The sequence below is a fragment of the Manis javanica genome, chromosome 16 (assembly GCF_040802235.1).
Source record: "Manis javanica isolate MJ-LG chromosome 16, MJ_LKY, whole genome shotgun sequence".
NCBI classification, from domain to species: domain Eukaryota; kingdom Metazoa; phylum Chordata; class Mammalia; order Pholidota; family Manidae; genus Manis; species Manis javanica.
The window spans coordinates 35183677-35211664 of NC_133171.1; the positions used below are offsets into that span (position 1 = coordinate 35183677).

Here is a 27988-nt window from a genome sequence, read left to right on the forward strand (position 1 = left end):
TTGTGGCTTTATGTTTCAAATGTTGCTGATAAAGTGTTTTAAGCTTTTTCTCTTAAACTGACAGCAGTTTAGTAAATGACAATATCTTTATAGGCAGAATTGAAACAATTATCTTTCTCTCTACCTGATCCCTCCACACACAATTTAAAAACTCTCAGTGAGTATTTTCATATTTCAAGGCAGTATGTTTATTTGCATAAGTTCAATAAGGATCTGCTTTCCTTGTAAGAGGACCAATTAAAAACACAGGCGATATTACCAACGCTGTGACTGGAATGTCATACTTGAGAGACACGTGCATAAACTCAGATATGAACAGCTTTAAGGAACTAAGGTTGACTTTATAAAGCCAACAAATCCCCGTGGAAGAACTGGCCTGGTACCTTGCTTACAGGGTTCCCAGCAGCCTTACCAGGTGAGTAAGGAAGGTCACTTCCTGGCAGGTGTGGCAGGAGGAATTCAGCCAAATCTACAGGTACTGCAGGCAAAACCTGAAGGCAAGTCTGGCTTGGCTTTCTGGCCTGGAGAGGCCTTTCAAAGTCCAATCTGCACTTCCTTATAAAAAATTCCTTCAAAGCACATTTAAAGGATTCTGTGTAATCAATTGCTCTTCTTGCTGCACTTATGCAAATAGTCAAGCCAAGTGTTAATTAGTTTCTTAATGTAGGTACTTCTAATAAAAATGAGGGTGATTTTAGAGAAAAGTATTGTTTCAATCATACAGCCTTATCTATACTAAATCCTAATACTAGTCATTGAGACGTAGACCAGATCCAGAATTCTCGTTTCCGCAAAATATCTAGCTATGGTTCTCCAGATGTTTTAGTTTTCTCCCATCATTTCAATTAAAGTTTTACTATTTCTAGTTCTCATATTCAGCCATGCATTCTTTTTTTCTTTGTTTGTTTTGTTTTGATTTTTATTAAGGTATGATCGATACACACTCTTCTGAAGGTTTCACATGAAAAAACAATGTGGTTACTACATTTACCCATATTATCAAGTCCCCACCCACACCCCAATGCAGTCACTGTCCATCAGGGCAGCAAAATGCTAGAGATTCACTATATGCTTGTCTGTGCTACACTGTTCTCTCCGTGTTCCCCACACCAGGTGTACTAAACATAGTACCCCTCAGTCCCCTTCTCCCTCCCTCCCCACCTGCCCTCCCACAGCCTCCCCTTTGGTAACCATTAGTTCATTCTTGGAATCTCCGAGTCTGCTGCGATTTTTTTCCTTCAGTTTTGCTTCTTTATTATACTCCACAAATGAGGGAAATCATTTGACATTTGTCTTTCTCTGCCTGGCTTATTTCACTGAGCATAATGTCCTCCAGCTCCATCCATGCTGTTGCAAATGTTAGAATTTCTTTCTTTCTTATGGTCGAATAGTATTCCATTGTGTATATGTACCACGTCTTCTTTATCCATTCATCTTCTGGTGGAGCCATGCATTGTTAATCTTCTCAAGTTGCTCCAAAAAAGAAAATCCAACTCCAGATGTTCCTACTTAACCTAATAACACGATTTGTTCTATCTTGCCTAGAAGCCATAAAAGTGCAAATAGTAATAGAAATGGAACCCCGAATAGAAATGCCAATCTTCTGTGGCCCTTTCAACTGACCATTTGTGGAGACCTAACTGCACCCCTTACCCAACCCCTCTCAGGATGAAGCAAGCAGAGTGGTCATGGCCCCTTTTTCCTAGAAGCAGCTAGAGTCTCTGTCTGTAGAGGGGAGAATGAGACAAGGACTGTGAGCTTAGACAGAATAAGGTGAGGGCCTCTGGAAAAAGCAGGGCCAGATATTTGCAGTCAGAGCAATGTACTAACTACATGCAAGGAAACCCCCTACCAAAACTCAGGGTCACCCAACCAGACAGCCCCCAAGAATTTGACTGACAAACCAGGTCCCTGAAACGTGGTGCTGTTCACAGCCCATCCTTTCTCCTGTAAGTGTTGCAGCAGTCTAGGTGCTGCACAATGTTTGTTGCATGCAGGTCTTCTGGTAAGAAAAGAAAGAGTCAGCATGATATCATCAATGTAATGGTCCAGCTGCACCATTGGCAGGTTCTCCCATGCTGCATATCCTGGGCTCCAAGCCCATGGCACACGGGGGGGCTGTGGAGGTGCTCTTGTGGAAGGACAGCGACAGCCCACTGCCGTCCTTCCCGTGTGAAGGAAAACTGCTCCTCACTGTCCTGTGCTATGTTTATGGAGAAGAAAGCATTAGCCAGATCCACAGCATAGTATGTCCCTAGTTCATGACTTCGGGGATTCATGAGGGCTGCACTAGTGGGGACAGCAGCCTGCAGAGGGGTATGACTGACTGAATCAGTTCTCTGTAATCCACGGTCATGTGCCAGGAGCCATCTGGCTGTTCCACCAGCCACTCCAGCAGGTTAAAAGGGCTATGAGGACGCTTTATAATGCCCAGTTTTCCAGTTCCTGGAGGGGTTCCCCAATTTCCTTATGCCGTCCAGGGAATTTGTATTGCTTGGCATTCCTCCCCTACTGATGTTGAAGAAAAGCTATAGGCAGGTGCTTAGCATGTCCACTCAGAACTGCCTTTACCAGACGTATCCTCAGTCTGAACTCACCTGCAGTGGTCTGCAAGCACAGGCCCTGGAGGATGTCAATCCCCAAAATATATTCAGGGATGGGAGAGAGATACACAGTATATTCCTTCAGGTATAGATGCCCTACTCCCAACAGGATTCAGGCTTGTTTCACTCTGATAGCCTTAGCTCCGCACCTAACTATTAACAGCGGGGGTCCATGAAAACTGCTCAGGGTTGCCATAAATCAGTGAACATTTAGCTCCTGTGTCTACCAGAGTTGGGATGTGTTGAATATTCACTGGGTAGCGATGAATTGATATTTGCACATGTGGCCTCTGGTCCCCACCTGGTTCCCCAAGGTGTGTGCCTTGACCCTCCACTCAGTAAAACTGTATAGTCCAATCAGCTTCCCGTGTGGGTTCAGGTGAGGATGGTTCACTGTCTAGCAGGCAGTCTTGCAGGCTCCTCCTTTCCTCCAGTGACAATCGTCCCACATGAGGCTGCATCCCCACAGTGAACCAAGCCTGGACACCTGCCGGTGATACCCCAGAATTAATCCATCCCCAGCATCACCATGCACCTGGGAGTAGCGTTTACTGCAGCCCACGCTGTGTTTACAGCAGGGTGTGCCCTCAGAGCTGTGTCCCCCTCTGTGTGCCTATGCCTGCACCCATTAGGGGGCACCTTGGCATTTCAGACCAGAAACCCATGGCTGGTTTTGCCCCTAATGAGGAAAGTAGGCGGGGAGCCTGATGTTCACTGGTAGGACAAGTCCAGATAGCAGATGCAAATCCCTCCAAATGTATCTACGTATTTAACTTTATTTTGCTAAAATACTGAGAGAGGTTTAGGTGAGTGGAGAGTTGATGATATGATTCCAAAATTTACATGGAAGAGCAAGTGGGTTTTCCATGGAGGAAAGTCAACCCATGCCCGCTCAGCCATCTCTGAATTTCTAGTCCACAGAACCTGTGAGCATATGGAATTGTTCTCTTTTATGTTCCCAGGTCTGGGATGGTTCAATACACAGCAGCAGATAGCTGGAATGTCCCTCATTCACGAAGGACACTGGCCTGCTTTCACAACCTTCCTCTAGATCCTCCTATCCCTTGGGTGACTTCAGTGTCCCCACAAACAAACTTCAGAGCACTCCTGTCTCCACCTGCTCACACTCAGTGATGTCCGTGTGTGGGCCCCCTCAGCTGCCCGCTGTCAGTTTACCAAAGGGCTGGCTTTCCCTGAAATTGTAAAGACCCTGGGAGGTTTGGGGATAAGGGACAAATGGAGGCCTCATCTTACCACCCCTGCAAACTCCTGCCTGGGGTTGCCCACAGGGAGAGCACTGGGCAGAGCTGCAGTTCACAAGGGCACCATGGCAACCTCTTGTCCATCATAATGGACATACCTCAGCAGGGCGGGGCAAAGGTGCATAAATACTGGGGCTATCACCCCACAGGCAACCACTTGCTACTTGGACCCCCAGGGCAGGTATCAGGTGGCTGCTTGCAGGTGCAAGATATATTGATTAGCGCGTGAGTAGAGCTGAGGTTGGGAGTGCCGAGGACCCTGAGCACGGGAGGAAGCAGAGGAGGTGTTGGCTTGAGGTGGCCTGCAGGTTACGGGCTCCAGGATGCTGGGGCCCACGCTCGTCGTCTTCCTGCTGCTGCTGCTGCTGCTGCCATCTCCGCTCCTGACCACCAGCAGCACCCCCCACCCCTACCGCACCCAGGACCAAGGTCACCACCCCAGCTCCAGGCTCCAGGAGAGCCCAGCAGATGTGGAATCCTGCTGGAGCACTTACGACGTGTACTTCGTCCTAGACTCGTGAGTGGCCCACCTGCTCTAGTCAGTGCCATAGAATGTCCCTGGAGTCAGTTTGGGGCCCCAGGCTCTGAGAGAGGGAAGCAGGGACTGTCTTGGTCACATTCAAGCAAGAGACTCTCTGCTGCCTCCCTGTTCCTGGGGCAGAAAGAATGCCCCAGGCATTTGTTCCCTGGGACTTTTTCTCCTGAAAAGGATTAAAGGCCCCCATCTGGTTTGTAGGTGACTCAGTCCCTCCAACCACATGGCCCAGATCTGTGACCTGCAGGCCCTTAATCAGCTGGCAGGGAAATTCCTGGGGGCAAACTTCTCAGCAGTTAGCGCCCTCTGGGCTTTGGCTGTTGGTTTTTGTCTGTTGGCATGTTTTGTTTTGTTTTTCACACTGATGACTATTGTGTAAATGGTCCCCAGGGAGATGGCCAGGTGGCTTTTGGGCATCCCCAGTGTCACTAATTGAAAGTCCTTTGCTTTCATGCTGCCAAGTGCTTTGCTTCTTTCTCGAACACCTTGGAGACCCAAGGTACAGTGTGTGTGTGCACCTCCAGGGCACTTTGGTTAGTCCAGAGCCCGGGGGAGCTAGGCTGTGGGGTAGGCCCCTGCCAGCCCTCAGAGAAGGATGGGGGTTGGGGGTCTCAGTCTTTGGGGGAGATGACCTTGCGTCCATATTCACCTCCTGTGTTGGGATGGGATAAATGCTACTTACTCAGTGTTGACAGTGGTGTTGAAAGGACTCTCTGGTGTCCTAGAACGTTCTTGGCCTCTCTGACATCCTCAGAACCGTCCCTGGAGGGAGAGCAGGGCAGGCCTGTGATGTGCAGTCTCCTGAAAGGGGGCGGCTCCTGGGGGCTGGAGGAAGCAGCCCAGGGGCTGGAGGGGCTGCAGGACCCAGGCCCACTGAGCTGCCTCATTCCCTCCCAGGCGGGATGGCCTCTGACTCCCCCTAGTGTCACTGGAGCCTGCTGGAAGCGGGGTGCAGGCCCAGCTGAACCCGCAGGGCTGGGCGCCTCCCCTGCCAGGAGGAAAGATCCCTCCTCACTGTCTCGGGGAAGGGCACTGTGTTGCCCTGGGCATCTCTTGCCTCCCTGATCCTCCGCACAGCCCAGGGGCTAGTGACCCCCAGCTGTGGCGTGGGTTGGGGTCTGAATGGTCCTGGGGGACTGAGAGCCTCCTTGGGTCAGTCTTCCCAGAGAGGGCCAGTGAGCACAAAGGGGCCTCTCAGCTGCCATGCTGTTCTAGTGCCCCTGCCTGCACCCTGCTCTCTGCTGCTGGGCCTGCTCAGGCACATCTAGGCCCTGGGGTGCATGGGGAATGGCTCAGGGTGCAGGAGGGGCATGTGTAATAATAATAATTGGGCATCATGTGCCAGGCAACGTGCCCTCCCATGTAGGCCTCCTAAACCTTAAGGCAATGGATCTTTCCTTATTTTGGGGTGACGGAACTGAGGCTGAGGTGCAAGTGATTTACTCAATGTCAGCTGAGCTAATTTGCTTCCAAACACTAGACTGTGGGAAGATAGTCCCCTCTCTTCCCCAAGGAAGTGTGACATGGGCGTGTGAGAAAGGCACTAGAGAAAGAGCTTTTGAGCCAGGACCTCCCCACTCCTGCCCCTCTCTTCACACTGCCTCCTTTGGCTTCTTTTTTTGATATTTTATATTTTATTATTTATTATTAATTTTTATTTTGGTATCATGAATATACAATTACATGAAGAACATTATGTTTACTAGGCTCCGCTTTCAGCAAGTCCTCCCCACATACCCCTTCACAGTCACTGTCCATCAGTGTAGTAAGATGCTGTAAAATCACTACTGGTCTTCTCTGTGTTGCACAGCCCTCCCCGTGCCCCCCCACACTATACATGCTAATGGTAATGTCCCCTTTCTTTTTCCCTGCCCTTCTTCCTCCCTCCCACCCATCCTCCCCAGTAACTGTTAGTCCATTCGTGGGTTCTGTGATTCTGCTGCTGTTTTGTTCCTTCAGTTTTCCTTTGTTCTTATACTCCACATATGAGTGAAATCATTTGGTACTTGTCTTTCTCTGCCTGGCTTATTTCACTGAGCATAATACCCTCTAGCTCCTTCCATGTTCTAGCAAATGGTAGGATTTGTTTTCTTCTTATGGCTGAATAATATTCCATTGTGTATATGTACCACATCTTCTTTATCCATTTATCTACTGATGGACATTTAGGTTTCTGACATTTCTTGGCTATTGTAAATAGTGCTGCGATAAACATAGGGGTGCATCTGTCTTTTTCAAACTGGGCTGCTGCATTCTTAGGGTAAATTCCTAAAAGTGGAATTCCTGGGTCAAATGGTATTTCTATTTGAAGTGTTTAGAGGAACCTCCATACTGCTTTCCACGATGGTTGAACTAATTTACATTCCCACCAGCAGTGTAGGAGGGTTCCCCTTTCTCCACAACCTCGCCAGCATTTGTTGTTTGCTTTTGGATGGCAGCTATCCTCACTGTTGTGAGGTGATATCTCATTGTGGTTTTAATTTGCATTACTTTGATGACAAGCGATGTGGAGCATCTTTTCATGTGTCTGTTGGCCATCTGAATTTCTTCTTTAGAGAACAGTGTATCCAGCTCCTCTGACCATTGTTTAATTGGATTATTTGCTTTTTGTTTGTTGATGTGTGTGAGCTCTTTATATATTTTGAATGTCAACCCTTTGTCGGATCTGTCATTTATGAATATATTCTCCCATACTGTAGGATACCTTTTTATTCTATTGATGGTGTCCTTTGCTGTACAGAAGGTTTTCAGCTTCATATAGTCCCACTTGTTCATTTTTGCTTTTGTTTCCCTTGCCCGGGGAGATATGTTCAAGAAGAGGTCACTCATGTTTATGTCTAAGAGATTTTTGCCTATGTTTTTTTCTAAGAGTTTTATGGTTTCATGACTTACATTCAGGTCTTTAATCCATTTTGAATTTACTTTTGTGTATGGGTTTGACAGTGATTCAGTTTCATTCTCTTACATGTAGCTGTCCGGTTTTCCCAGCACCATCTGTTGAAGAAACTATCATTTTCCCATTGTATGTCCATGGCTCCTTTATCGAATATTAGTTGACCATATATGTTTGGCTTAATGTTTGGAGTCTCTCTTCTGTTCCACTGGTCTGTGGCTCTGTTCTTATGCCAGTACCAAATTGTCTTGATTACTGTGGCTTTGTAGTTGAGCTTGAAGTTGGGGAGCGAGATCCCGCCCACTTTATTCTTCCTTCTCAAGATTGCTTTGGGTATTCGGGTCTTTGGTGTTTCCATATGAATTTTTAAACTATTTGTTCCAGTTCATTGAAGAATGCTGTTGGTAATTGATAGGGATTGCATCGAATCTGTATATTGCTTTGGGCAGGATGGCCATTTTGACAACATTAATTCTTCCTAGCCAAGGGCATGGGATGAGTTTCCATTTGTTATTTTCCTCTTTAATTTCTCTTGAGTGTCTTGTAGTTTTCAGGGTATAGGTCTTTCACTTCCTTGCTTAGGTGTATTCTTAGGTATTTTATTTATTTTGATGCTATTGTGAATGGAACTGTTTTTCTGGTTTCTCTTTCTATTAGTTCATTATTAGTGTATAGGAAAGCCACAGATTTCTGGGTGTTAATTTTGTATCCTGCAAGTTTGCTGAATTCTGATATTAGCTCTAGTAGTTTTGGAGTGGAGTCTTATGGTTTATTATGTACAATATCATGTCATCCGCAAATAGTGACAGTTTAAATTCTTCTTTACCAATCTGGATTCCTTGTGTTTCTTTGTTTTGCCTAATTGCCATGGCGATTACCTCCAGTACTATGTTGAAAAGCAGTGGGGAGAGTGGGCATCCATGTCTTGTTCCCGATCGCAGAGGGAAAGCTCCTTTGGCTTCTTAAATGCTGGCAGGCAGCCCTCAACCCTCCGACCACAGCTGGCTCTCTCGGCATGTCAGGGTGAGGAGTATAGGCCTTGTCCTGAAAGTAGAGAAGGAAGGAGAGGAAAGGGAGCCACTGAAGTTCCTGGTACCCCACTCAGGCTCCAGGACGAGCTGTGCAACAGCACTGTGCCCCCCACACCCCATCATGGCCTTTGCCTTGACACTTGCCCTTTTCGTTGGCCAGGACTAAATCCTGCCAGATTGTGCAAATAGGAGGAGGAGCTGAGGGTGCCCCAGAAAGCATTTACACACACAGTTCCCAGACCTGGGCCACCAGTGGGGAATGTGCCCAGAGTGTTGCTGCAGTGGCCAGGCCAGACCTGAAACCACAGCAACCTCAGCCCCAGGGCCAGGAGTTGCACACACCCAGACAGGGCCCACTGGGTGAGAAGTGCTTAGAGAGAGAGAACATCCTCCCTCCTGGGGCTGCTCCCTGCCCTTCCCGGGGAACGGGCAGTGGGAGGCAGCCCCAGCCCTACAGTCAGGCAGTCTCCATTCACCATCAGGGAGCCTTGGGCCAGTTGCTCCATCTCTCTGAGCCTCAGTGTCTCCATCTGTACAGTCAAGGTCTTCATACCCATCTCACCATGTTGCAATGAAGGGGAAGGGGAATTTGTAGGTAGTTTGCTCAGCACAACATCACACATAGTCATGGAAGATAAGTATAAAGTGACCTGGCATTTAAGCCAAAATCACACCTACTGGGATCTCCCTGCCCCACGGGGGCCGCTGACCCAGCCCAGATTCCCTGACTCGGCTTTCTTCCCATGTGCCCTCTGGAGTGGGGGATGTGTGAGCCTAATGTCTCTGCTGGGAGCCCTCCTGAGGTTTTCTGGGCGCTGTCACCATGTGATGAGTAGACCTGTTCATTCATTCTAGGCCGGGGGAAGTCAAGTAGGATCCCAAGGTGGGTGTGCCCAGTGAGAGGATAATGGAGAGTCAGAATCCAGGGGAGCACCCACACACGTGACAAAGGTGGAGGAAGAGGGGATGGCCTAGGGGAGAAAGCAGAGCTTCTAGATCCGTCCACTCCGGATGCAGGATGCTCATTACCCAGCACCTTGGCACCAACCCCTGTGGGACAAAATGGGCAGAAGTAGGATTAGGTGGAGCTTCCATGCGGGTCCGACAGCCTCAGCTGGCACTCAGGGTTGTCCCAAGCTGGACCAGATGTTAGGGCCACCCGTCACTGCCTGGGGCTACCACGGGAAAGGCGCGCGGAGAGGTTCACAGAGAGGATGACAGCTGAAGGGGCATCGTCAGTGAGGCATCTGGACCCAGCATGTGTGCGTCCTGCCCAGCTTCCTCCCGAGTTCCGGTGAGCGGAAGGGCAGAGCTGTGCAGGCCTGGCTGTGGATCTGCGCTCCCCATTGGATGGGCCGTTCCGTGTCTTTTGTTTCTTCCTGCTCAGGGCCCTTCACACGTTTTCCTCTCCGAGTGAGCCATGGCTTCTGTGCTTCTCAGGGACAGAGGCTACTGAAACTTGTATGAACAATAACTCCACATTCACCCCTCCCCAACTCCTGGCAACCTCCTTTCTGTTTTCTGTATCTACGAATTTCCCTGTCCCAGACACTTCATATAAATGGAATCATAGGACAGTTGGCATTTTGTGTTTGCCTTGTTGTGTGAGGTCCACCCATGTTGTAGCATGTATCAGATTTAAGCCTCTGTTCAGTGTTTCTTTGTGGAATTGAAGGCTTAGAGCTTCCAAGTCTGCCATTTTCACACTTCATGCCACTAGTTTGTAATTTCCTTTTTAAATTTATCATGAAAACTCTTGAACTTAAATTTAAGATGGAACACTATTCCAAATACACACACACACACACACACACACACACACCCACATATGGACTCTTGCCCCATATGGCCCCACTTCTGATCCTGTTCTTCAGAGACAGCCATTTGCAAGTACTTCAGGATTGTTTTTTGACGTTGTTACCATGTATCTCATAATGTGTTCACACGCTAAAACATATTTATACTTTATGGTATTTCTTGCTGCTTGAGGTTACATATTCTCAGTTAACTTCTTACCGTGGAGGAAGAGTATTTAGCTTAGTTACATCTCAGCTCACTTATATGATTCTGCTCTGTGCGTCCATTCTCCCAGAATAGTTATATCACCAGGATGTCTTGGCCTCAAGGTTTAATTGTGGAGCTGTCTATGGATGCCCATCTCTCCATGCTCATTTAAGAGTGGGACACTGTATCATGGCTGGAGCCCTGAGTGCCAGAAGCCCACGTGTCTGCTGGGTTCCCTACTGCCTCCTTGCTGGGAACTGTAGGTCCCTGTGGTTGCCTATGAGCTCTCATATTCTTGTGTAAGAGACTCAAGAGTTTCCTTCCAAATTATCATAAATTAACAGCTATCCCAAAGAAGATAGGTGGGTTGAAGAATCTTGTTTCCTTTAAATTGTCTTTGGAGTGTCCTTTTCATTCAGTGGGATAACAGGAGAGAGGTAATGGGGAGGAAATGGAAAGTGTTAGTTAGGAATGGAGTTGTCTTGCATGTCTGCGTGGGTCTTAGAGTAAATCTCTACTTAAGCAGGTTGACAAAGTCTGCTGCTTTGCTTTCCAGCAGTTGTCTGACTCAGTGTCATCCTGACCTGCCAAGTGCAATGGGTAGAGTGTGGGGTTTGCCGCCAGGGCTGGTTTCACATCCATGCTAGCTATTGAAATTGTATCACATTCTATGACCTGTGGAATCCTCTTTTCTCATCTCAAAAGTGGGAATAATTACCATCATAGGGGTTGTTCTGGAATCAGAAATCATGTAGGTAAAGTGCCTGGTAGATATGTACCCACTGGAATCTTGATGTTCACGTCATTTGTCCTTAGTTTCCTCACTATTCGTGGTGGTTTTAGATGTAGCCATGGAGGCAGAGGGAATGGTGGGGAGGAAGAACCGAGAGCCACGACCCACCCCCGTGTTCAAGCGGTGGAAGAGAAGCAGAGAGCTGGGAATGGTGATTCCCAAGAGGAAATGGGGCAGCAGGAGAGCCAGCATATCAGAATTTCCGGAGGCTTTACTGACCAATGCATCCTACCTCATTTCCTAACATTCCCGTGTAGGATGATCAACCGTCCATGTCTGCCACCAAAGGCCCCTTATCTGAGAAGTCCCCCATCCCCTCCACACAGGTCTAATCGGTCAATTGCTGCCACTCACATTGAGTAAAGTCACCACGAGGGTAACCCACTGACCTCAGTCCGGGAGCTGTGCTGCCTTTAGCTATTTCAGGAGCTGGGGGCTCTCATGGAGGAGCTTGCTAAGGGCCTGCAGGAAGGCAGGGAAGGCAGAAAGTATGCTCACATGATACATGCACCTCTGTCTGTGACTCATGTCTTCTTCTTTTTCAGATCCCGCAGTGTAAATGACACCTGGGAGTTCACACAGCACTTTGTGCAGGATTTGGTGAACAGATTTAAAAAGTACGGCTTCTCCGCTCTGTGTTGCAGGGCATTTTCCTCTGACTGAGTACATTGCTATTTAGATGCAGTGGACCTGGGACTGCCTCAGGTCCCAAAGCTCAGGGCAGTGTTCTGAAGGAGGGGAGGAGAGATCCCATTTGTTTCCTAAGATCTCCACAGCCCTGCCTGGCTCCTTCCTGGGGGTCAGGCCTTGTTCTCAGGGGCACAGTGTTCCCGGGAGGACCTCACAGACTAGGAAATAGGCAAACTCCTTAACACTGTAACTAAACATCTGGATATGGAAATTTTCTGTAGATCCTGAAGGATGAGAAATACAGGGTAACAAGAACCATGAAGGTCGTTTGAGCAGGAAGGGGTCTATTTGGCTGAACATGGTTAACATGGGAAGGCTGGCAGATGAAGCGAGAGGTCAACTTGTGGCCAAGGCAGAGAGGCAATAATGCCAGGAAGCAGGTCTTGGATTTCCTGCTGCAGGCCATAGGGAGCTATGGATGATGCATGATCAGAGGGGCTGGTGGGACTTCAGAAAGACAGGGCTCCAGTTGTACTCCAGGCAGAGAAGTCTCATAATGGTGGGCAAGAGCCAGGACCAGTGGGGAGCTCATACAGGGACCTATGGGAACAGTGTAACTAAAGGATAATGAGGGCCAGGTGATCAGAAGAGGGGCCAGAAGGTGAAAAGGGAGGGGAGAATATGAATGGTGATGAGGGAGGAAAATTTGTTAGAGATGAGGGGAGGGAGTTGGGGAAGATGGTCCAGAGAGGAGGAGATGTGAAGTTACAAAGAATTTGTCAGGAGAGGAGAGGCCAGCTTGGGAGGGCCCTCGTGGAAGAGCATGTAGCTGTCTATCCCCTTGTGCATGCAGCCGCCCTGTGTGCATGTGTGTGTGTGAGAGAGGCAGAGAGAGCCAACAGACTTTTGGGATTTGGGTCTACAGGGTGCCATGCCGCACTTTGACAAGAGGGCAGCACGCCTTCCAGGCCTCATAATCCTTCACTAAAGTGATGAGAACTCCTGGAGTCCAGGAAATGGACTCCACACTAAAAGAGACAGAATGGAGAACAGAGAAGTTGGTGGGCACCCCCTCCCTGTTGCACATCAGCATCACTTTCCGCCTGTGTGTATAGTTGCTCACAAGCCCATGTTTCCTCCCAAGCCCCACACAGCGTATGTCGTTCATTACCTACTCGACGCATGGCCACGTCAATATGCAGCTGACCTCGGACAGGTAAGTGTTTCACTGATCCCCTAAAGCAGACCCAGTGGTCAGGCCACAGGGATGGCCAGGGAGCAGAGGGGGTCCCTGAGCCCGCACCGAGGAGCCCATGGGTGTGCAGGCATGGCTGTGCTGGACCCTCCCCTCACTGCCCACCGTGACCTTCAGGCCAGCCCCCCGGGTCCCTCATGCCGCCTCTGCACTGGCACTGGCTGGACCCTGTGCTAGTAGACAGACTCCTCCCCTCCTAGCCCAGCCCTCCACCTGACCAGAGTCCTTCCCTCCGTGCTCTACCCTTCCCCTAGAGCAGGCTGACTGTGAAGATTCCCTGATCAGGTGGTGCAGTTCTAGTTGGACATACCCGGCACCTGCTGTTGTGTGTCACTTTGTGCCCTGGGTGCTGGGGAAAGGGGGAGACAATCAGAACCAGGGAGGAAGGGATGGGTGTCATCCAAGTGTGGGTGCTTCAGTGGAGGGGAACATGTTCCCAGTGAGTCTGGTCAGGTGAGCCCAGGAGTGGGTCCTGAACCCCAGACAGACAGGGTGCTGGAGGAAGGCCCTGTGGGCCTGCATCCCAGGAGGGTCTAGGTGGGAGGTGGGACGTTATGGAGGTTCCGAGTAGCAGGGAGGTTAGATTCTCATGGAGGAAAATGACTGGAACCCCCCTGAGAGTGGGAGGAGCACCAGGCAGAGCCCGAGGACGCTGCACTATAGGGTCCCAGGGCCTGTGGACAGGAGGGGCCAGGGTGAGCCTGGTGACGTTTCCAAGCTCTGCCCTAAGTGTGGGGGTACAGTGTGCCCTCTCCAGGGCCCCCGAGGGGCGGTCGTGCTGCCAGTCACTCTGTGGTGGAATCACCGTTGGGATCTCCCCGTACTCACCATGAACAGTCAGGGTGTACTCCTCGGGGGTCCCCAGTTCTGCACGGCTTAGACAGAGCTCAGCGCAGACACGGCCAGGCCACACCTATGGGGCTAGAAGGCAGCGTCCCCTCACCACCCTGCTCACCCGATAGGGGACTGGGAAGGTGGGAACCAGGCCATCCAATGCCAAAGGCACAGGACAGAGGGCCGGGACCGGGCTCCTTGACGTGGTCCTCCCCCTTCCCGGCAGGGCTGCACGTGCAGACGGGCAAGGACAGCCTGGGGCTGGTTGTAAGAGGCAACCCCTCATTCCATCTCCCACCTGCTCTGATTTTTTTTTCAGAAAAAAAATAAACAATGCTCTTGTCGAATTGCTCCATGTACTACCTACTGGAGCCATAAATATGCAGCACGGATTGGAAAAGGTACAGAAGCTAAATTTCTGAGATGTGGCTCTGCTTTATCAAGTGCTCAGAGGGTCATCATTGGGTCATCTCACTGTCCCCCCGACACACTTTTTCCTTCATTTTGTTGCAGGCCAATGAGCAGATCAAAAGAACACGTGCTGCAGGTAAGTGAGCTGCTTCCTGCCTTCTTGGTGATGGTTTCCCGGCAAGAACCAGGCCTGGGCCTCAGTGAGGTCGGTGCAGACCGTCCCAGGCCACATCCACGCTCTGACTCCTGGAGCCAGCTGCTTGCCCTCTCTGAGGGGCAGCCTCCTGCTCTGAGCAGTGGCGATGACAGCCACCCCGTGATGTTCCGCAGCACAGGAAGGGGTCGCGTGTGCAGCGTCACGGTTCTTGGGAAATATGGGGTGCTGGACCTGGAGCTGGGCTGCCTGAAGAAGAAATGGGGAAACCCAGCGGGTCCTGGAGCAGTGTGGCCTCCTTGTAAGAAGGGAGCCTGACCTTCCCCCTTGCTGAGCTCACACTCCTCCCTGACTCCTTCTCCCTTCAGCTCCTTCCCTTGGCTTGATGCTCCTGCTCTGTGTCTCCCGCAGTGTAAACAACTGTGCCTGTCCCAGAAACATCTTCATCTTGGCTGTAGGGTCTAGGGAATATGTGTGGCCCAGGGAAAGGCATTGAGCTGGGGAGGGGGTCTACTGGTCACCTGCCTCTGACCTCAAGCCCTGCGCCTGGGTCTACAGGTGCCCACGGGAGAGCTGTGGGTGAGGCCCAGAGCTGGAACAGGCCTGCATGGACCTGCGGGAGTCTTGCACAGGGGGTGTGCCCACTCCTGCTTTTGCTCATCTGGAAGGCTGATGCTTAACCCGTGTAATTGCTGGCATTGCCTTTCAGGGCCAAGGTTATACCTTCTGGTAGAAGTGACAGTTCTGTAGGAAGAACCCTAAACTGGGCTCAGTCCCCTCATCTGCAAAGTGGGTCTTGGGCTACGGGCCCTTCTTGTTGCATAATAAACTGCAAAGCCTTCCAGGCATTTGGGTGGCAGGTGCTCAGCTCTGGGTGGCCTCTCCCCAGGAGGGTGAGGTGTGGCGAGCAGTGCTCAGGTCCTGGAAGCCTGTGGCCATTGCTCTCATTGACCCAGTCATTCCCTGCATCTCCCACAGGACAGAGGGTTCCCAGCCTCATTATCGTGCTGACAGGTGGAGAACTGCTGCCAGAATCGTTTGCACAGACACAAGTTGAAGTGAGTCAAGCCCATTGTTACCAGCCTTTGGGTCCACATATTTGGATGAAATTTATTATACCCAACATTTCCTCTTTCTCAGGCTGCAAAATCCAGGGAGTTGGGGGCAACTCTGTATTTCGTGGGCATGCAAGATTATCAGCTGTACCAGGTAGTTCTGAGCAGGGAACAAGGGGTCACTTGTGAGCCTAGGTGGAGAAAGCTTCAAAGATGGCGGGTCTCTCAGGGTCACCCAGAGGATGGGCCTTTACTCACCAACAAGTGCCTGGGGAGTGGGGTCGGGGCCCTCTCTGCTTAGGGTGGGCCCACAGAGTTGAAAGATGTGCAAGGTGGCCATTCAGAATGATTAACAAGTGTTGTGTAAGACCTACCCAGCAGAGGTGAGGGTGGAAGAGCTTTCCCTCCCCTGAGGGTGGGCTGCTGGCGGGTGCCAGGGTCTAGCCCTCGGTGTCTGTCCCCTGGGATGGGGACCTCTGAGTCATCACCCCTGGCTGTGTGCCCAGACTGTCTCCTCTCCATTTCAGCTACTGGAAATTTCTGGTGAAGAGGATCATGTGTTTGGAGTGGACAATGGATACAGTGGACTGGAAGACATCGTTGGTCCCGTGAGTGAGGGCGGATGAAGGGGGCTGCACACCATTCCCCCCGCCTTTCCCTCCCGTGACCCTGCCACTCCTCTCTCTCTATTTCAGCTCATAGCGAGGTCATGTGTGCAGATTACATCTGTCGATTACTCCACTACCTGCGCTAGAGGTAATTAATGGAGTCACTGTTGTAAACACAGGAGTGTGTGTGTGTGTGTGTGTGTGTGTGTGTGTGTGTTTTGTGAATGTGCCATGTGTGTGGTGGGAGTCGTGTATGTGGTTCCATTTTGTGCAGTGTGTTTGAGCGCGCTGTGTGTGTGTGTGTGTGTGTGTGTGTGTGTGGAGCATGCGTGTGAGTGTGAATAATGTGGTGTGTGTATGTGAATATGGTGTCTACGGATGCATTGGTCTGGAATGCGCATTGGGTCCATAGAACGTTCGTGTCAGGTACATATGTAAGTCTGTGTGAGGTACGGGTGCCTGGGGATGTGGAGGTGTGGGTATGTGATGGCATCTTTGCCCAGGATTGTAACGGGCCCCCTATCACTTCAGAACCCACTGCACAAGGCCTTGGTGACCATACTGCAAAATGACTGCCGCATAAGTTTAGTGTAATTGCTTTCTTTAATCTCACAACCAAAACATTGATTAGGAAATTTAAAAAACTGTTTTAAAAAACCTGAACGACACTACCAAATGGGACCCAACCACGTATAACCAGGACAATAGGCCAAACTATTTAGAAACCACCCCAGAAATCCAAGTCTGATTAGTATTTGAAATGTAATTTGAGTGGGTAAGGGACCTCCGGGATGATGGCTTCCATCTGAGCCAGCTGTTGGGGGTAGCTGTCTGCGTCCCCATCTTCTGAACATGCAGTGTGGAGGGTGCTCCTTCCCTTTCCCTCCTGGGTTGAGCGCCCAACCATGCAGCCAGTTTGACATCTTCATTTCTGTGATTATGTCTGCTGTACACACCGGCCATGGCATCTGACCACCATGACAAGCCACAGGTGAGGGTGCCAGTCACCATTCGTCCCTCATGGCAGCCAAGACGAAGTGGCAGGTGCCTGCCACATGCCCTCTACCAGTGTGGCCCAGAGTTTTGGCTCTGATCTGTTAAACTGCTGCCTTCTTGTCAAAGGCCACTACACAGAGTGACAGTCACTTGGAAGTACAAAGCAGAAACCTGGAGCCCAAAGGAAGTAAAAGAGCCCGTTTCATCAGGCTGCCCTGGGGAAGCAATCAGGGGACCCTGAGGAAGCAGGCAGGGGCTGGGCATGAGGCTCAAGGGCTCCTCCCGGCCCCTACGCCTGTGCTCCAGCCCGTCACAGGTACAAGTGCTCAGAGAGGCCACTTACTCACCCCAGGCTGACCACAGAACCTGAGGTCACTAGCTGACCACCTGCAGGGCAAGGACCCCTCTGCTCTAAACCTCATTTGCTGCAGAGGTGGGGTTGGGTAGCGAGGCTACTGTAGGCCCTGCCTCAGTTTCCCACCCATCCTCTGAGGCCCAACTCACAGGAGTCTCACCCTCCAAGCTGCTTCTGGTAGAGCGCCCCCTCGGCCTCCCTCTGCCATTGGTCTCTGCCTCTCATTAGTCACTTGTCATCCAAGGTGCACCATGACTTCTGCTGGGCTCTGTCCATGATATTATTTCTATCAGGCAGCTTTCTGTTTCCAGTCTTTTATTATGCAAAGCTTAAAATCTTCAGCATTGGAAACAATTGTACAATGAACCCCCATCTCCACTAACTGGTGCTCAGAATCCCTGTGTGACCGTATTTCCTTATGATGAATGGAGCTAGTCCTTGCTGGCTCTCCCTCTCTCTCCTTCAATGCCCCATCTGATTTCTGAAGCATCTCACAGTGAAATACTGGCATCAGGCTACCTCCCATGAAACCCTTCAGTCTGCATATCTCAAACTAGGGACTAATGATCGTTGAGAGTTCTCTTTCTGAAATGCAGAAATGGTAACGGTGCCATTTGACAAGACTGAGAATTGTAAGACAACCCTGTGTAAGTCAGCCCACGGACATTCAGAATTGAGCGCTGCCCCAGGAATACCCCCTGGATGCCCTCCCAGGCAGTTGCCTCCAGCCCGGCCCCTGGGGGCAGCTCCCCTCCTGGCATTTCTGCCACAGGCAGTCGGCTGCTTTGCACCTCTCCTCAGTGGGCCACGTGCTGTGAATGCTGGCTCTGGCCTGGTGCGCTGTGCACAGGGGTCTGACATTCATCCCGCCTGTGTATTTGCTGGGGATGCTGGGGCTGTTCACCCCCAGGTGGCCATGCTGGAGGTGGAGCCTTGAATTATTTTACTTATGTGACTGGCCATTGCAGGACCTTCTGTGCAGCATGGGTCCCTCCTGCCACCAGCTTGGGTAGCCACTGCTCCTCCACTTTGATGAGGGTCCCCATTGGTCCCATCCAACTCTCTCCCAGAGAGAACTACTAGGAGGACTTGACTGCATATGGCACATACCTGTGTAATGAGAACTTGATTACATGTATGCACACCTATCTGAGTAGACTTGACAGGGATATTTCCATATTAGTGGGATTGTGCACTACATAATATTTTCCAGCCATCTGCACACCAGTCTGTTATGTTGAAGGAGCAAGTTAATTTCACTAGTGTCCCTGGTTCAACGGTAAGATTGTTCTGAAGGAGATGATATTATGAGCCGCCCTGTGGCGCTTTCCCAAGCGTCCCTCTCTTTAGGTGTGGGGCAGGGGTCTCCTGGGATCAGTCCCCGCAGTAGAATAGCTGCAGGCAGGGGACACACAGGTCAACAGTGGGGGAGCAGTGTGCGAATTCTCTCCACGAGCCTGTGCCGGGCAGCACGTGGTGTCCCAGCCCCTCCCTGGCCGCCCCAGAGTGGGCACCTCCCGCCTTACTCCTGCCAGTACTGGCGGTCAGCCACCCTTCCTCACCGCCCAGCTCCACCTGGACTTTCCAGGGAGCTGCCCACCTTCAGTCCCCTGTCCTTGGGTCCCGGGCAGCCTGGTGTATAACTTTTCTCCCAGAAAGAATGCCCTCCCTTCCAGAAAGGATCTGCCTCCAGTCCTGGGCTGCAGGTCCCTCTGCGCTCTCAGAGCTGGTGGGCAGGGGGAGTGTAGCTGGGGAAGCGCAGCTGCCTGCAAGCTGGCTCTGCTCACTCTCCGATTCACTTTCTTCTTGGGGTTTTTGCTGTTGGAGGAACAGGGTGCGGGCAGGTCGAAGGTAAAAGGAGCAGCTCTCTGGGCAGAGCGGAGTCCTTTAACTCAACCTCTGTTCTGCTCAAAACCCCATCCTGGCCCCACTTGGCTACAATTCCCAGAGTAAACCAGACCCCTGAGAGCTGTAGTTCCTGCAAGAGGACAAGTGGCCAAGAGCAGGGCCTGAAGGGCAGCAGGGACACAAGGCAGGGTACAACGCATGGAGCAGAGGGGCGCTGTGCACCATTCGCAGGAGTGCCAGGGCCTGCCGTGCTCCGGGCTCTCAGCCCTGCCCTGGGCTGCCACACTCCCTGCGTGTCACAGACACGGCAGTAGAGGCTGTTGCCAAACTTCCCCACGAGGCTCAGGACAGCCAGTCCCCTCTAGGGTTTCAGGCTCAGCAGTCACAGCCCCATGAGTTGGAAAGCAGAGCGCAGGGCATTGCAGAGGAGCTGCGTGGTAGCTATTCAGCTGGGTGTAGAGCAGAGGCGGCATCCTCTGTGGTCCTGGATCGGTCACTGACAGCAGGCCCTGACCCTCTGACTGCCAGGTGTTGGGGGAAGCCACATAGTCTTTTGAAACTCCACATTCTCTTTCCGCAAGAACATGCCTGTCTTCTCCGGTTTCCATTCTGCTATAGGCCCCCCGAAAGAGTGGGGGGGCAATAAAGCTTTGACTCCAGGTGGCAGAAAGTCCCCAGGCCCCCAGGTGTGCGTGTGCAGCTCAGACATGACCCAGGGCTGACTCACCAGGATGTCTTGGCTCCTCTCTCAATTGTGTAAGGTTGCCTGGTACCTGCCTGTGCCCCTTAGGGGGACCTTGGGATTTCAGAGCAGAAACCCATGGCTGGGTTTGCCCCTATGGAGGGAACTAGGCTGGGTGCCTTTAATGGATGGATTTCATGGGTCATGGGAAGTGGGAAGCAGCCTCTGAGTGCCCTGGGCCTAGCCCAGGCTCCTGAGAGTGGGCCCTCAGTGACCCCAGGGGAGGATCTGGCCAGAGGATTGCCCAGATGTTGGTTCAGCTACAGCTGCTTCCTCCCAAGAGTTCATGGGAATTCTGTTTTGGGGGCAGCCTCCCATAGTTGTGATCTGAGGAAAATAAGTCAGTGCTACCTCACAGAGACATTTGGATATTACTCTTGCAGGTAAGAATGAAGTCAAGGTTATTGGGAAAGGTTTTGAAAACACACAGAAGGAAGAAGTCGTCTGTCAATTTCGAATTGGAAAGAAAACCATCCGTAAGTAGCCCCTCCGTTCCTCCAGTGACGGCTGTCCCCCAGCAAACCAAGCCTTCAAAGCCGTGTTGACCATTCGTTATGTACACACTGAAAACAAGCAACACGGACAGTGGAAGGGGTAACTGGTTGGGCGCCTGGGCACCTGCCACTCGTGCCCAGGACTGAATCGATCCGCAGCACCATCACACCCCTGGGAGAGCCTCTCCTGCAGCGCTGGCTGGGTGTGGGGTGGGTGTGCCCTAAGAGCTGCACCTCCTCCCTTTCCTGGGCTGTCCCTTCCCTTGAGAGGCAAGCACTTGATTCCATTAGTTTGTGGGAGGGAAGTCGAGGCAGCCCCAGGGCTCTGAGTCTCGGCCAGGTCTCCCAAGATGGTGCGTTCACTTGAGACTGAAAGATGATGCCTTTAAAAAATGCTAAAGAATCCACTCCAAAACTACTAGAGCTAATGTCTGAATCTAGCAAAGTTGCAGGATACAAAATTAATACACAGAAATCTGTTGCATTCCTATACACTAAGGATAAATTAGCAGAAACAGAAATCAGGAAAACAATTCCATTCACAATTGCATCAAAAAGAATAAAATACCTAGAATTAAACCTAACCAAGGAAGTGAAAGACCTATACCCTGAAAACTACAAGACACCCTTCAGAGAAACTAAAGAGGACACTAATAGATGGAAACTCATCCCATGCATGTAATATTGGTTTGAAAACTCCTTTCCAGTCAATCATGCTTGTCCAGACCCCTCTGCATGCCGGGCTGACGTCACATCATTCTTCTCTCGCGACTGTGAATATCCAATGGGAAAGTCAGTTTGCACCTTTTTGGGGATTTTTTCCTCATTTAATCCTAACCATTCTAGACCCCAGACACCAATCCTTTCCCCTAACCATATAGTTTTCATTATGAGCTCCAACAAAGGGGTAAGAATGGTCAGAAGGTCGTAGCTAATCTGACAGTCTGGTCAGCAGCAGTACTTGGTGTGATGTAGGTGCTCTGGTGAAGGCAGAGAACAGAAGCCGACATCTGCCAAAGGGTGGGCTCTGCTTGCCAAGGGCCACAGGAGGGGAGACGGAGATGTGGGGACATGTCCATTCACATTATTTGCGTGTAAATTTCTTCCAGGAATGAAGGCTGTATCTGTGGAAGATACCTCCATTACATGCCCAGGACCCAAGTTAAATGATCGGGGCCAGTAAGTGAAAAGCTTTAGGCACTATGGCGTGACCAGCGTCGGAGATGCCTCCTCTGGCCAAGCTGCTCACACCTGTTCTGGGAGGGCTCAGGGCTTCCTCTGCATGCACCTGTGCGGGTGGTTCCCTGAAGTGCTGTGATCCGCTGTCACACCGGTTATATCAAAGAGGGCAGGATGTAGGAGGTGACAGGCCCCAGGGATGGTACCTTTGGCCCAGGCAGCCTTTCAGGGCCAAGCCAGCATACCCTGTCATAGAAAAGAGTTTGCATGGTAACAGCAAACAGCCCGCCTGGCTACTTGGCCCATGGCCACGAGGGCATCTGGGCCATGCAGGGCTCCTCACGGCCCGCTGAGCCTTCATTGCAGAGGGTGACCTCATCTCGCCTGGGGTGGGCTCTCCTGTTCCGTGCTGCCTCCTACACGGTGTCCTGACTACCCAGTGATCACAGCCATTACATCGAGGACCACTGTAGGGCTGCAGTTTGAGCCAAGTGCACGCACTGTGCCGTCTGAGCTGCTGGTCACCATCTGGCCTTTCTGTTCTTTAGGGCCATCTTCATCGATATCAGCCTGAATAATGGCCTCACCTTCTTCAAGACGGATTTAGATGTCAGCAGGAGGAACTGCGTGACTTCCAGGGTGAGACTGCAGCCTCCCTCTGGGACTCTACTCAGTCCATTCACTGGACAGAGACACACACACACTGGGAAGCACCAGGCAGGAACAGTGTCCAGGGCAGGCCCAGCAAGCAGCTTGTGCAGCTGGGCACCTGCGCAGCACATCACAGCCACTGCAGCCCCTTTGCCCTTACCTGCGGAGCTGTGACCCACTCAGGCTTCAGAAGTGCCCTGGGGGTCCCTCTGTGAAAGTGTCTGGGGCCACGCAGCTTCTCTGCTGTGTTGCAAGCCCAGGCTCCCTGAAGGCACATGGCACCGACCACTTGGAGCACTGAGCGGACTCCGGAACAATGCTGAGTCCGGCCCCTTGACTCCCACCTTGCCACCTCCCTGGCCTGGTTCTCCTGGAGGGGAGTTCAGAGCTCCATCTGGGTCTGGCTTAGGTGAGGGGTGGAGGCTGGAGGCTGGAGGGAGCTAGAGTCCAGGCCCTCAAAACTGGGGCCCCAGAGCCAGGAGCCCTGGAGGCCTGGACCACCTGTGGCCCTGCACAGTCGAGGTGAATTTCCACTGCCCTGGTGCTTGGGCCCCTGCCCCCAAGCCTGGCTTGCAGCAGCCCTGACACTCCTGTGCATGTCTGTTTATACTGATCCCTGGGTGTCCGCTCACAGATCAGCAGACAGAACTGACCCGTTTGCCAATCAGGAGTCCCACCCGGTGACGACCGCCCTTCAACAGGCACATTGGGAAAAGAACTCAGGAGCCAGCTGGTGTCTACTCCCAGCACAGTGGCTTCTCCCCCAGCCCTGGCCTGGCCTCTCCTCTGCCCTGCCTCCTGGGCACTGAGTCACTCTCGCCCCGTCCCTCTCCCACTTGTCTGAAGCATCTCACTTGGTTGAACGGTTCAGGCCTTGCAGCACCTGACTGCACAGATGCAGTGAGCTTCTCCTTGGCTATGACTAACAACAGGACAGGAGCCCCCATTCCTTACGGGCCGGCCCTGTACCAGGACAGGCTATGAACTCTGAACCTCACAGGTGTCCCCTCACTCGCTCCCGCAGATGGGGAAGTGCAGGCTCAGAGGGCTGAGCATCTCTGTGGAAAGGGGCAGGGAGGGCGAGGCTATGCGGAGATAGACCCAGGGTGCCAACCTGATCCTGCAGTCCCCCTTCCTCCCGGCCCCAGCAGCCGCCCTGCACCCCCTGTGTGCCGTCACTGGTGTGCTCCTCCCCAGGCCCCTGTGCTGTCAGCCCAGCCGTGCCGTGGGGGCTGCCTGTCGCCCAGCACGGAGGATGCCGGACTCCCTTATGGGGCTCTGGGGCGGAGCCTCTGAGCGGGTTCTGTGGCCCGGGGCTCTTCAGGGGCCCCCAGGGTCCAGCCCTGCGCTCCTAGTCCTGCTGTGCCATCTCTGTGTGGGGCAATCTGAGTGTAAGGGGGAAAGGGGATATGGGGGTGTGGGCTGGGATGCCAAGTGACAGGCACCACAGGAAGCTGCCCAGGTGCACAGAGGACTTAACAAGTGTGCTTTCTTCAGGAGGGGTCCCCACCTGCCGTGACACCAGCTATGCCGCTATGTGCCCTTCTCGAAGATGAGCCGGAGGACACGGAGGATACTTACCAAGATAAAGAGTCTCCCAGGCTAGCGTTCCTCACCTTCGAGCCTATCTACTGGCTTGTGCCTCTCCTGTCGCTGCCCTTCCTCCTGCTGGCGTGCTGTTGTTTCTGCCCATGCTACATTCAGTGTGTGAGCGACCCCGACTACACAGCCCCGTGGCCCAGGCCCTCCCTAGCCCCCCGAAGTATCAGGCCTCCTGGCTGCCCCAGGAATCTGCCTGTTGGAAGGTTCCCATCAGTTCCGAGGTCATCACCTGAGCACGTGGAGGCTCAGAGCTGCCCTCCCATTCCTGGGCACGCAGTCTGGCCTCTAAGGAGTGCCTCAGGCTTGCCCCAGAGAGGGGACCTGTGAGCTGCCCTACCCCTGAGGAGAAGGGACCCCAGGCCCTGACTCAGGCTTCTGATGGACTCAAAGGGGCAAAGGCCAGGGAGAGGCTCTTCTGTGGATTGCATTATTTGTTGTACCAGCTTTGTATGTTCTAGTATAGTTTCAAAAACTATGAACATACTGAAATGGAAACATGAAGTATTAGAAATCAGAAACAACAAAGGGATGTGGTGGTCAACAGCATAGCTTCTATGCACCTCACCTCCCCATTCCCACAGGGACCCACCATGGGGCCTCTCAACGGTGCCGTGGTCACATTCCAACAGTCCGTTTTGGAACAGCAACCTAAGGCCCAACGGAGCCAGGCCGTTCCACCCAAAGGAAGGCCAAAGGAAATGGGGCGCGGCCGTCCGATGCCGGCTGAGGCGCGGCGCCCTCGGCAAGAGGTTTGCCTGCAGGTCAGTACTGAGAGCTGTGCTGGGTCTGGGTATCATCAAGGGTCTGCTGGAGCTCCTCATCTTCAAACCGCCCCTGCAGGCTTGGGATGGGCAACAGACCCTGCCTGGGCAGCAATGGCCCCAAAGGGAGGGCCAGGTGCCCCAGGATTCCTCTCTTCTGGGGCAGCTGTGCCTTTACAAACAGACATGGCCTCTGCCCATCTCTAGAGCCCTGTCCTTCCTTCCCAGTCACCACTCAGGACCAGGTTGTGCTGGGCCCCATGCTGAGCAGGGGACAAAATGAAGTGGCCCCATTCCTGCCATGTAGGTCCAGGTTTGGTGTCTCGACTGGCCTTGGTCCCTTGGGTACTGGGGGAAAATGTCACCTTCATGGCACGTGGCCAGTGTCCTGCCTAACCAGGGCAACAGCAAAGGGCAGAAGCAGCTCTGGGGAGGGTGGGCGCAGAGACCTGGCTAGCTGGGCTCCCAAGGACAGGTGTGCGAGCACGGCGGAAGGAAGGACCCCTGGGGGTGTGAGAGGGCAGCACCAGCAAGATGCCTGCAGGCCTGAGGTCTGCAACCTGTGGGCCTGAGGACAGGAAGCCAGGGTGCTGGGTGGACTTCCCTGAGGGCCAGGCACAGGGGCGGTTCAGGCTGTGCGAAGGAAGGGGAGGGAGGAGCAGGAAGGGAAGGGGAGGATCTCTTATCTTCATGAGACATACAGGCTGCTGATGAAAACGACCTGGTTAGACACCTGTACCAGCACCAGGCATCCCAGGCTGAATGTCTCCCAGGGACCCACAGGGAAGGGTGGGCTCAGCTCAGGCAGGGGGAGCCAGCTGGCCACAGACCCACACGCAGCGAGCACTCAGACGGACACGCAAAGCCCTGTTCTGTTCCTCTGCTGCAGAGCAGGTCCCTCCTGGGGGCATGGCTGAGCCAGAGCCGTTTCACCCTGTGTTTATCACTCCATCTTTCTATGTCCCGGAAGCCGCCACCAGCACCAGCCAAGTGAGGTCATGTTTGGTTAGGTTGCGGTGGTGTCCGAGCCTGAGGGCACACACGCCTTCACAATGAGGCCTCCCTCAACCTAGGTAGATCCCCCCGCACCCTCCAGCCCTCATGGCCTGAGCAGAGAGAGCTGGCAGAAGAGGGTGACAGGGGCCTGGTGGGCCCCCTATAAGATGTGGGGCTCCCAGTGTCACACAGAGGACACCCTTCTCGTGCTCCCATCAGAGCCTGACCAAGGGACTCGGTCATCGAATTAGCACCTCAGGGTCCTGTTTCTGCAACTGCTATGATTCCCCTTGAAACAAAGGGGCTTTTGTGCAATCCCCAAGGGCCTGTGTGTAGTAGGCTCTTCCACAGAACTCAGAGGAGTTATGGTAAAGGGGCTCAGGTTTCAGGACCCGGTCCCCTCCTCTGGGCTCTCATGTATGTGGCGCTGCATTTCACAGGCCTTCATCGCTGAATCCTGTCTGAGAGACGGGCTGCGGTGGGGTTGGCCTTTGGGGTTGCAGGGCTGGGGAGAGTGGAGGGCATCTTATGTGGCATTAGGCTGTGAGGGAGGCCCAGCCCAGGTGCACACAGAGCCCAAGTATCAGGTGAGCAGGCAGGGCTTCCCTGGGGTGGGTGTCCCGAGACAGGAAACGAGGGTCTGGCGTTAGTGGAAGGTGGGCCTCCCTGCCCGGGTCAGTACCCTGTGTGGAAGCAGGTGGCCTGGGGAGACCCATCTGCCAGGGTCTCGTGAGCACAGCCCTGTCCTTGCGAATGCTCTCACCCTGGCCACCCTCTCGGTCACAGAGTCCCAGGACCGGGTCTCTTGAAGGAGAGGTGCCTCTGGAACGAAGGGGATATGATGGAATTTCCTGCCCTTTCGGGGAACAGCCTTATTTGCAAACTAAGATTTTGCTGGCTTTTCACCAGGACGGCTCAGTCCTAAGGGACAGGGTGCTACTCCTTGGTCCTTGGGTTTCCCAGCAAACATTGCGGACTGGCCAGGAAGTGACAGGTGCAGGGCAACAGCTGCAGTGTCCCTGCCCCAGGAGCTGCCTGGGAGGAAGCAGACACTGTTTTCTCTTTCTAGTACACAGCGTTATCGAGACAGAAGGACCGCACGGTTAATATGTCGTATTATAAAGAATACGAAATGACAATGCAGGTGAGAAGGGCACTGGACACCTGGACAGGTGCTGATACCCCAGTCTGGGCTGAGGGAGAGGCAGCCGGCTCCTGCCCCACACCAGAAGGCCTGCCTTCCGTGGTGGTGAGGTTATAGGTGCTGGGCTTTGATCACCCGGCACCACAGTAAAAGCCACCATCCCGGCCCTCGAGGCCTGGGAGAGAGAAAAGGCCTGAGAGCCTGTATTCCCCGCCCCCACCAGGCAGGTCCCAGCCCCTGGGGCTCCCCCTTGGCTCGGGCCCAGGCCTCTGGGTGCGGGGGCTGCCTGACAGGTGCCAGTCCGTGGTTCGGACAGATCTTGTCATCCGCCCCAGCAAAGCTCGGGCTTCACTGGCCTCAGGTGGATCGCGGAGAAGAAACTGAATGGCACGAGCCCGCGCAGGGCAGGGAAAGGCAGGGAAGTTCTGTGCCAAGTTCTTTCTGCCATGAACACTCCCTGGAAATATGAGTGCCACCTACTGCTCTTGCAGAAGTCCCCTCCGCAGAGTGAGGGAGAGAACTGCAGGGTCCCTGTGACCCACTGAGAAAGGGTTACATGATGCAGGAAAGACAGGTTCTCGGAAGCCTGGCGTTAGCAGGGTGCATGGTGCCCCTAGCAGACCTGGCGAGCAGATAAGTGGGATAAGGGCCAGCAGGACCCGGGTGGGCTGGAGGGGACACGGGACCTGGCCAACCCCAGGAGTGAGGGAAACTATAGCCTTCAGCCCCCAATACCAGTGGCTTCTCAGTGACTTTCCGTCTCTCCTCTTCCCCACAGGTAAATTATCATGATGTCCACCTACAGATGCCCGTAGTGGATCATCCTGCTGTGCAGTGCACCAGCCCAGCTACCATTCCTCCATCCTCAGCAGCACGTGCTCATGGTGCCAGGGTCCCAACCCAGTCGCTGCCCATCTGAATAATGCTACTCATAACTCTGGCAGCCTGGACGCTCTGGAAAGCCCTCTATAACTCTCACCCCATATAATACGATCTCTACAGCACCAAAACCCCAGTATTGTTTTTTGTTTGTGTGTGTGTGTGTGTGTTTGAAATTTTGGTATGATTCTTATATACTTAAGTGAGCAACATTGTGGTCACTAGATTCCCCTCTTTATCAAGTCCCCCCCACATACCCCATTACAGTCACTG

General features: G+C 52.7%; 1 protein-coding gene across 2 annotated transcripts; it reads left to right on the top strand.

Moving 5' to 3' along the window:
* Nucleotides 1-1274: 1274 nt before the first annotated feature.
* On the top strand, nt 1275-27750 carry LOC140846856 (anthrax toxin receptor-like). Of its 2 annotated transcripts, XM_073224951.1 has the most exons (16): nt 1284-4382; nt 11667-11738; nt 12896-12967; nt 14160-14241; nt 14354-14387; nt 15384-15463; nt 15546-15614; nt 15988-16068; nt 16156-16216; nt 20393-20485; nt 21613-21682; nt 22231-22321; nt 23831-23934; nt 24517-24696; nt 26762-26836; nt 27615-27750. In XM_073224951.1, the coding sequence occupies exons 1-15, from the start codon at nt 4189-4191 to the stop codon at nt 26826-26828; spliced, it is 1350 nt and encodes a 449-aa protein (XP_073081052.1). In that variant the 5' UTR covers nt 1284-4188; the 3' UTR covers nt 26829-26836; nt 27615-27750. The 2 variants fall into 2 exon arrangements, with proteins under 2 accessions (XP_073081053.1, XP_073081052.1); XM_073224952.1 differs by lacking the exon at nt 26762-26836 and having other exon boundaries at nt 1275-4382; nt 27615-27746.
* The last annotated feature ends 238 nt before the right edge of the window (nt 27751-27988 follow it).

Coding starts and splice junctions, on each gene's coding strand:
- LOC140846856 (XM_073224951.1), top strand. CDS start 4,189: ATGCTGGGGCCCACGCTCGTCGTCTTCCTGCTGCTGCTGCTGCTGCTG. Junction 4,383..11,666: donor GTGTACTTCGTCCTAGACTC/GTGAGTGGCCCA, acceptor CTTCTTTTTCAG/ATCCCGCAGTGTAAATGACA. Junction 11,739..12,895: donor TTGGTGAACAGATTTAAAAA/GTACGGCTTCTC, acceptor TTTCCTCCCAAG/CCCCACACAGCGTATGTCGT.